This window comes from Nannospalax galili, unplaced genomic scaffold (assembly GCF_000622305.1).
Source record: "Nannospalax galili isolate Female #2095 unplaced genomic scaffold, S.galili_v1.0 scaffold1097, whole genome shotgun sequence".
Taxonomy (NCBI): Eukaryota; Metazoa; Chordata; class Mammalia; order Rodentia; family Spalacidae; genus Nannospalax; species Nannospalax galili.
Genome location: NW_008340640.1, coordinates 1,686,613 through 1,696,783, shown reverse-complemented (window position 1 = coordinate 1,696,783; position 10,171 = coordinate 1,686,613). Strand labels below are relative to the sequence as shown.

The 10,171-nt window shown below is 37.0% G+C and overlaps 1 protein-coding gene across 5 annotated transcripts in view; it reads left to right on the top strand.

Moving 5' to 3' along the window:
• The window catches only part of CUNH18orf54 (chromosome unknown C18orf54 homolog), a 28,544-nt gene extending 18,425 nt beyond the window's left edge, over window positions 1–10,119 (top strand). For 3 of the 5 annotated variants that reach the window (XM_029564776.1, XM_029564775.1, XM_008835675.3), the window contains 3 exons: window positions 2,242–2,373; window positions 3,882–3,952; window positions 7,876–10,119. In XM_029564776.1, coding sequence (XP_029420636.1) covers window positions 2,242–2,373; window positions 3,882–3,952; window positions 7,876–7,948 — 276 coding nt within the window. In that variant the 3' untranslated portion in view covers window positions 7,949–10,119. The remainder of the gene's footprint in view (window positions 1–2,241; window positions 2,374–3,881; window positions 3,953–7,875) is intronic. The other 2 variants (XM_008835674.3, XM_008835673.3) reach the window with 2 other exon arrangements.
• The last annotated feature ends 52 nt before the right edge of the window (window positions 10,120–10,171 follow it).

Below are 10,171 nucleotides of genomic sequence, written 5' to 3'. Positions count from 1 at the left end.
ACACACACACACACACACACACACACACACACTTTCAAATCTGGGGTCTACATAAAGAGAAAAGGTAATATTTCTAAGTTTGGCTTATTTGCTTAACATGATTTCTAATTCCATTTTTTGAAAATTCATGTTTCTGTTTTTCTTTATGACTGCATAAACTTGTGTTGTGTATGTATACCACATATTTTTTTCCTTTTTTAAATGTGTGTGTGTTTTACCTGCATGCATGTAAGTGCATCCATCATGCATTGCCTGCGGAGGCCAGAAGGTGGCATTGAATCCCCTGGTTACAGGTGGTTGTTAGCTGCTATAAGGGCATGGAAACCAAACGCAGGCCTTCTGCAAGAGCAGCCATCTGAGCCATCTCTCCAGCCCCAGATATTCCACATTATCTTTATGCATTTGTCTGTTGGGGACTTCTAGACTGGTTCTGCTTTCTGGCTCTTGTGTAGTGCAGCAGTAAACATGGATGTGCAAGTATTTCTTGTATGTGGACTTAGAATCCACTGAGTGTATAGCCAGGAGTAGTTACAGCTGGGTTATATAGTAGTTCTATTTCCAGTGCTTGAGGAATACCCATGCTGATTTCCATAGGGACTGCCAGATTTACAAACAGTGAAGAAGGTTTCTCTTTTTCTTATCCTTAACAGTGAAACACATTTAAATGTGTACTGAGGATGATGTATTTGAAATTTTAGTCCTCACTCATGATAACTAGCTTTATTTAGACATTGAAAAGAACATGCTGGTTTACCTGCACTTAAGACTTTTTAGTCATAAAGCTGTGGTTTTATATATTAAATGAAAGTGTAAATGTGAATATGTAATATTCATTTTTTTATATTTTATTTTTTTATGTGTATGCATGTATTGCCTGCATGTAGGTGAGTCCACCCATGTTGTACAATGCCCGCAGAAGACAGAAGAGGCTGTCAGATCCCCTGGAACTGGAATTACGGACAGTTTAACAACCCATGTGGGTGCTGGAATTCGAACCTGGGTCTTCTGCAAGAACAGTCAGTGTTCTTAACCACTGAGCCATCTCTCCAGCCCCAGATATTCATTTTTAAAGATCAAGGATTGGGAAGAATATGCTAAAATGTGAATTATTGTTTCTAAATAATTTCATCTGGAGAATGGGTATGGTGGGGTAGAGTTAACAGTTTTGGCTTTTAAAATATTTTTTCTTTACTTTTGTGGGTTTCCTACATGTATACAATGAAGTAAGTCATTTTCCCACTCTAGTTCTCCCTCAACATCCTCATCTCTCAACTTCATGCCCCTGTCTTTCTTTTTTAATAGCACACTAAGTCTAGTTAATACAGCTCATATATGTGTGGGTGTGGGGCCATCCACTAGAACATGGAAAACCTTCTAATGCCCACGTTCTCCAAAAAAGAATGGTTCTTCCTCCCCAGTGACTATCCCCTACCAATAGCTTCTCACTAAGGGGTGAGGCCTGGAGATCATCTACTCCTCTGTTCTAGGATTTTGGTTGGCTTGGTCTTTTTGGCTTGGTCTGTTGGTCTTGTGCTGGTAACCATGGCTGCTATGAATCCATGAGTATTGTAGCCATATCATGTCCAGAAGACAACGTCCTGTAGCACTCTGCCCCATCCTCTGGCTCTTGACATTCTTTCTGCTTCTCTTCCTCAGTGTTCCCTGAGCCTTGGTGGTGATGGGGTTAATAGAGATGTCTCATTTAGGGCTAAGCACTCATATTTGTGTTCTCAGCACTCTGACCAGCTGTGCATCTCTTAGTTGACTACTGTTCACTGCAGAAAGAAGCATCTCTGACCAAGGTTGAGAGCAACTGAGGTCCATGAGTGTAAGAATAAATGTTTAGAAGGCAGTTTGACAATGTGACCATTTAACAAAGTAACGATGGCAGGTCCTACACTAGAGACTGTGACCTCCCAGCCATGGGCTTTTGATCAGGATTTCAATATTAGACATGAAATTCTGTCCTGTGGATCAGGGCTCAAATTTAATCAGAAAGCAATTATCCCATAGTAGTTGTGTCATTGTTACACCGGTGGGCACATCAAGCCTTTCAGGTTAGTATTGTAAAGTGCAGGGTCGAGCCCTAGGTAAAACCATTATATAATGTTTTAATTCTTGAAAACTTTTTATTTTCATATGTTATCTGGATTTTTGAATTAATTTTATGTTGGGGCATAATACAAAATACCTTTTTTCTTTTCAAATTTGAATGGTTACTAGTATCTGTTTTAACTTTAGAACTCTACCCTATCTGGAGGCAAACATCATGGTCCTGTGGAAGCCTTGAAACAAATGTTATTTAACCTTCAAGCAGTACAAGAAAGTTTTAATCAGAATAAAACTACAGAAACAAAAGAAGAGATTAAGCAAGTAAGGACAAAATTATGAATTGAGATAAATTTATAAATTTGCCTAAAATTTTATTTTTTCATTGCTGTGACAAGATACATGACAAACAAATTTATTTTGACTAATGCTTTCTGACATTTGCCCGTAGTCCCTGGCTGCTCTGATTCTGGGCCCATGGTGAGGCCCAACGTCATGGTAGCAGGAGCAGTGTGGGCCAGAGGTAGGCAGAGGCTGTTCATCTCATGACAGAGAAGGAATCAAAAAGGAGGGAACAAGGGACTGGGGACCAAGCATAACCTTCAGAGCAGGCCTCAGTGACCCACTTACTCCAGTTAAGTCCACAACTTCTCAAATAATTTTGCCACCTGAGGGTCAAGCATTCAGTACACGACCCTGTGGGAAACATACCAGATTTCTTCCAGAATCTTTTCAGACCTACTTCTAGTTCTGTGTTAATAAGTATGACAGTGGGCTGCAGAGATGGCTCAGCTGTGAGAACACTGGCTGCTCTCACAGAGACCTGGGTTTGTTTCCCGGCAACCACATAGCAGTCAACAACCATCTATAGCTCCAGTTCCAGGGAATCTGATGCCCTTTTCTGACCTCTGCAGGCATCGCACACATGGGTGCACTTACGTACATGTAGGTAAAACACTTAAATAAAAACTAAAGCGTGAAAACTTAGACAAGTTGTAGAATTCTGTAATTCTGTTGTTTTGGAGATTACCTTCCTCACACTTAATATTGTTTTAATGTCTTGTAGAATGACTCTGTCTGGTTCACCTTCTTACAGTTATATTTGGAGAAGCCTCGAAAATGTTTTCAACATTAGACTTCTCTGCCTTTGCGTGTCAGAAAAGTAAATTTAATCTTGTGACTGTGCAGTTTCCAAGTCTGTAATAATACACTGTGGTTAACTATGATCACCCTTAGTTATTCAGTAGCCACCTTGAACTTATTCTTCCCGATAGTAAGTTTGGTTTTTGACCGATATTTCCCCATCTGTTGCCACTCAGCCAGCCTCTAATAACTATCATTTTACTCTCTGCTCTTGAGAGTTGGACCTTTTAGATATCATGTATACATCAGACCATGCTGTGGGTGTTTTTTCTGTGCCTGGCTTACTTTCTTTGTCAGCTCTCTTGTTATTCAGTAGAATTTTATTTCTAAAATTCAGTTTTCATTTCAAATGAGTGGACCAGTTCTTAGTGTCACAGCCTGTTCATTTAATTATATTTGAATTTTTTTCCTGATACTCTGTTCATCACAACATTAACACAGTGCAATTCTTCTTCTTCACCTTACTCATTAAACATCACTGAGACTTAAACTGTTTCTTTGAAGATGGAACTTCAAGCCAAGGTGTGATTCTTTAATGGGCATATGTTTAGAAGCATATTTTAGGAGAATTGAAAGGTTTGTAATTTTATAATAAAGGGAAAATAAAAATATTGCTTTCCTAAAATAGTTTGCTGCAATTCAATTCAGTATTTTAATATTTGTTTTTTTGTGTGTGTTTCTAATAATAGGTTTTAGAAGATGATTTCTCTAAATTACAATTGAAGGAAAATATGATTCCTATTACTACATCTCTTCAAAAGTAAGTATTCTCTACTAATGTGGAAACAAATTCATTTTAATCATCCTTTAACTGAAATCAGGGTGGAATTGAGTAGTAGCTCCAAGAGTAGATGTATGGTAGATACATTAAAACTCCTTTAAGCACATCATTAAAAAAATTTTTTTAATTAAATATTTTTTGTGTAGTCAGGCATGGGTGGCACATGCCTTTAATTCTAACCCTTGGGAGGCAGAGGCAGGTGGGTATCTGTGAGATGGAGGCTAGCCTGCTCTACGTACTGAGTTCCAGGCCAGCTAGTTGCTAAAGGGCGACACTGTCTCAAAAATAAAATTTGTGTGTGCATTTATATGTGTGAGCATGTGGAGGCCAGAGGTTGACAGTTTTCCTTAATCATGGAGAGCAGTATCAAAAATTTTACATGTATGAGTGTTTTGCCTACATGTGTGTAAGTGACTTATGTTGTGCAATGAATGTGGAGGCCAGAAAAGGGCATCAGATACCCCAGAACTGGAGTTATGTAGGATTATTAGCCATCATGTGGATGCTGTGAACTGAACCTGGGTCCTCGGGAAGAACAGCCAAGTGCTCTTAACCGCCGAGCCACCACTCCATCCCCTGAGTACATTAAGAAGAACAATACTTTCTCTCAGACCTGTGCAGTTTCTGATTTAAATTGTTCTAAGGACTTAAAGAGATATCTTTAGCCATTTAAAATACAGTGGATATGAAATGACTCATATTTTTCATTTGGAGTAAAAGCAGCAATTTGAAATTTTCAGTACTGATGTGGATATCCTGTAACAGTAACGTGTTATGAAATTAGTTCATCTAGTCATCAGTGTTTCATTATTTAGCACATCGCAAGCCAGTCAGATAGCTCAGTGGATATGGGCACCTGAGTTTAATCCCTGGAACCCACAGAGTGGAAGGAGAGAACTGACTTCTACGAGTTGTCTTCAGACCTCTGCACAAGTGCCATGTCCTGCACCTATATGTACACACACACACACACACACACACACACACACACACACACACACACGTTAAAAAAAGAATATTTAACACATCTCCAGAGAAATCTGAGTAGATTAATATCCTTGATGTAAAGTTAATCTTCATAGACTCACTGTCTTAAATAAAAGTAATGCGTATAAACACGGTTCTTCAGTGTTGTCAGGGTGAGGTCCTTTACTTTTTGCTTTGGTTATATGAATATGAAGTGTTTTCAGAAGATACAATTACTGAAATTAAGCACTAAGATTAACTATTTTTATGTTAGTAACATTTTACTAGATCATAAGTGAGAGTAATCAACTGTTCCTCTCTCTTTTGTGTTTTCACAATTTGCTTATGTTTCTCCCATCTAAGGAAATGATAAAAAAGGAATATTCACTAAATGTAGTTATGAGTCTAACTATATGTGTATACTATATATAACCTTTATGGTTAAAAGTGTAATTTATGATGATCCTTTTCTCTCTTAGTTAAAATCTTCTTGATAAAGATATCTCTTTCTCTGTAGTTTTCCATAGTACCTGATATAATAGTCTGTACCTAATAGAATTTAGTGAATAGTGATAATTTATTGAAAACAAAATTCATGTGATCCTGTGACCCTCCAAAGCAAGTACTGTTATCACTTTTATAATACAGGTCAGGGAATAGGCATGGCGTAATGTAGAACTTGTCCAACATTATATAGCTAGGAAGAGGTGGTACTGGGGCTGAAACTTGTGGTCTAATTGGAAACCTCTTTCTAACCCGTGTTAATGATAATGGTGAATTGTTTATTGTGAATAGGGACAGGATCTTAATTAATCATCTAGGATAAACATACTATTCCTTTTTTAAATATTTTAAGTGGATGACTTGAAGCTTTCTGTTGCTCTTAAAAGCACCGATACTGACTTGTGTTGCAAGCCCGATGTATTTTCTGAAATAAAGTACCTGCTTTAGAAGATCTCTCTCCTTAGTGAAAATTAACACTTGGTTATAAATCACTATAAGAACTACTGATTTTACTATTTGTTAAAATTTTTTTTAGTAGTAGTAGTAACATTTTTCTTGCCATAAACAATGGGCTTTGTTTACATATAAAATTCTATGTTTAGGAAGAACAAGTGTTCAATGCTTAGAGAAAGGAATTCCTGAAAAGAATTTATCTCTCCGTCACCATTGCTTGGAGCAGTTAAGCATAAAGTTGTCTAATAGTTGGCCAGTTGTATTATATAGACTTCCAGACTACATATGGGAATACTTTAGTACCTCGTATGAAATAGTAATTGTTAGTAACTATTGTAACTTTGAAATAGTGATGAATATAAAATGTTTTGAGATACCTGCAGTGAGTAAAATATGATAGAAAAGTAACTGAATTATGAGATTTAAGAATACAGTCTGTTGCTGGGTGTGGTGGCACATGCCTTTAATCCCAGTACTCGGGAGGCAGAGGCAGGTGAATCTCTGTGAGATCAAAGCCAGCCTGGTCTACATAACAAATCCTAGGCCATCTGGGCTACAGGGAGACCCCATCTCAAAAAATAAAAGTAAAATTTCGGTCTTTTTGAGACAGGGTCTCCTTGTAGCCCCAGCTGTCCTGGAACTCACTATGTAGACCAGGCTGGCCTTGAACTCACAGAGATTTGCCTGTCTCTGCCTCCCGGGTGCTGGGATTAAAAGTGTGCGCCATCACACCTGGCCCTGTTGTTTACAATTTTTAACCATTTATTATTTTTATTTTATATGCATGAGTGTATTGCCTCCATGTATGTAAGTGCACTCATGTTGTGCAATGCCCACAGAGGTCAGAAGAGGGTGTGGGATCCCCTGGAACTGGAGTTATGTATGGTTGTTAGCTGCTGCTATGTGGATGCTGGGAATTGAACTTGCAAGAGCAGTCAGTGCTCTTAACTGCTGAGCCCTCTCTCCAGTCGCTTGTTTGCCTTTGAGTGGAAAGAAATGCTAATTTGGGGGCTGGACCCATAGCTCAGCACTTCCGAGCATGTACTGCTGCTTTTTCAGAGAACCAAAGTTTGGTTTGTAGCACCCATGTTGGGTGGTTCACAGTTGTCTGTGATTCCAGCTCCAAGGGACCTGACACTGTCTTCTGGCTCTGTGGGAACCTGTACACATGTGGCATGCACACACAGACATACACACATACATATAAATGCATAAATACAATATTTGAAAGTAAATTAAAGGAAATGCTTATTTACAGGAGTAAGGAAAAGTAGAAGAATTATTTTAGGTTTTTCCTCTAAATTCTTTGAAAGAAGCTTTGAGAATTAAGGGCCTCTCTTCTCCTTGGTATATCGGAGAAGTGACTCAGTTTTTTCCACTGAAAACTGACAGAATTTTGACTGCATTTTAGAGAAAAATCTAGGTTGTTAATTTATATGTTATTCAACCTTATTAGAGACTTCTTCAATCTTATTAGAGAAGTTACTGGTTTTCCTCCTCATTACAAATGAGTTTTGCTCAGAATTATTGGATTCTTAAGTGTCATTCAAAAAATTTTAACTGTCTTAATGTAAATATTAAATGAATGAGTTACATATCTTATTTCTTAGATGATATATACAGAATGCCAAAAAAGAAAAAAATACATAATTTTGTAGAACTGTTGTGAAAATTACATGGAAAAAAAGTTTTAAGTATGCTACTGTTTTGTAACTAGTCTATTTTCCAATTAACTTGAAAAATTGAATATCAAAAATATATTTCAAAGAAATGTTTATAGAACATTAACTTATAGTTCTCACTTGTTCAGCTATCAAAGCTTTATAAGAAATAGTTCTCAGTTTTATATTTTTCTGTAAGTTCATTTCTTCCAGTAGTTTTGAAGGTAATAAATAATGTAGTCACTATTTCTTGCTTTCTGCATTGGCTACTCAGTCTTTAATATTGATTTATCATGTGTTTTATGTCTTTTAATAAAGGGCTTTACAGCATTTATCTTGCCTGAGAGACCTGGTTGATGACACCAATGGGAAGCAGTCACTGAAAATGTGAAGAGGGAAAGAAAACTTGGCCAAATAAATAGTCACCATATGATGAATTATGGAGTTTTTTGCTATTACTTAAACTGGCAAAGTAAATATTAAGGCATACATTATTCTGTGACTGGACCTAGTATACGTCTAAAAGTCTATACTTCAAATGCCCACAGGCCTGATTTTGTGCCACAATACTAGAGTGTAAACTGGACAACACCATAATGTATCCTAAAGCATTACTTAGATCTTCAAACCAGAAAATGTTTATTTCAAACATGGATGCTTTCTGTTTTTGCCACTTACCAGACTCACACACTGTGTGTGTGTATGTGTGTGTGTGTGTATGTATATAAAATATTTTATAGACATTGCTCTTTTTTATGTATTTTGAGAAAATGTTAAATAGGAAAGATTAAGTTGCTTCAAATTTTTAAGTGAGTATAAAAATGTAATATATTTAAAGGGTATGTGGAGATGGTTCTGTTGTTAAACTGCTTGCCTTGCAAACATGAGGACCTGAGTTCAATCCCTAGAACCCATTTTTTTTTTGTTGTTGTTGTTTTGTTTTGTTTTAAAGCCAAATGTGGTGGAACATTCTTGTAATTCCAGCTTGGGGAGGCAGAGACAGGAGGGTCCCTGGAGCTTGCCTGCCCGCCAGCCTAACCCAGCGAGTGAGCTCAGCGGTGACACCCAAAGTTGTCCCCTGGCTTCCACATGAATGTGTGTGTGCACACAATACACCAAATGATTTCAGAATGTTTTAGAACAAGGGATAAAGATTTGATCAATATGCAGAGTCAGGACTAAAGTGTATTGTCTTCACTATCAGGCCTTTAAACCACAGGCCTGATTTTGTGCCACAACAGTAGAGTGTGAACTGGACAACACCATAATGTATACTAAAGCATTACTTGGATCTTCAAACCAGAAAATGTTTTTTTTTTTTTTAATTCTCCCTTTTTCCTGTGACAATGTATCATTCAGCTTCATAGAAATTTCTGAACAAATTGATGAGCTGTCTTTTTGAAGTTGTTTTGGTGTAGGTCTTTCTAGTTGGATTATTTCTTGCCAAATTTCTAAATCTTGGATTTTTCTTGGTATTGTGTAGTTTAGGCTAATATCTTGTTTTAAATTACATGTAATTATAAAAAATTTCCCAAAGAAAAACCATAACAAGATTCATTATTTGTCCTGTGTTTTAAATATATGGACTTCATAGTATTAGATTTGAATTTTTGTTTAATTTTTCTGTTTTACCCTTCACTCTATATTTAAAATCCTCTTTGGTGGAAGTACTGTCAGGCACAGGGTTTATTCTTGATGTGTGTTCTGAATCTGGACAAATGTACAGGAGACATGTAGCCACCATTATGGGAAGTCTCATACAGTGTTGTGGTTCCTTTAATGTCCTCTGTTCTCTTATTCATCTCTACCTCAATCCCACACAAAACTTTAAAATGACATAATTACATGTATTTTAGAACATTTCTTTTTTGATGTTTTTGTTGCTTTTTAAAAAATAGGATCAGCAATTGTGTAACTATTATGGGTGGACATTGCTATAAGCTTTATGATTACTTGAACACTGAGAAAGTGGAGACTTAAAATTTTTTTAATGTTTCCCATTTTATCAAACACACAGTCTGTTCCACAGATGTGAGACTAAATCAAGGACCCCTTTCGGTATCTGATTGTCATAGTTTCTTCAGCTGCTACAATAAAATACCCAAGAGTGGGTAATTCATGGAGGGATAAAGTCAGGTTTCAGTTCTGGAGGCTGGGAGGTCATGTCAAGATGCTGGCATCTTTGACTAGCTTGCTGTTGAGGGTTGCTATGTGTCCAAATGGTGTCTTTCATATGCCAAAGGAGAATGCTGTGTCTTCATGTGGCAGAAAGGACAGAAGATGGAAGTGACCAAATTGCCTAGGTCAAATCCTTTTATAAGGAAGGATGTTAATCTATTTGTGAGGGCAATTCCTCCTGACTTAAATACCTTCCATAAAGCTCCATTTTCTGATACTCTTGAGTTGGGAGTTAAGTTTCAGTAAATGAATTTGGGGGGAATACATTCAGAACAAAACAATGGTGTTGCATTGTATTACTTTGAGCCTGATGGCAACAGTTTGTCTAATCTAGAACAATTATACGTTGATTAAAAACATGAATTTCTCTCAGCTATTGTGAAAAGAGCAGCAACAAACATGGATGTACAAGTGTCTCTGCAATACGATGAGTTCT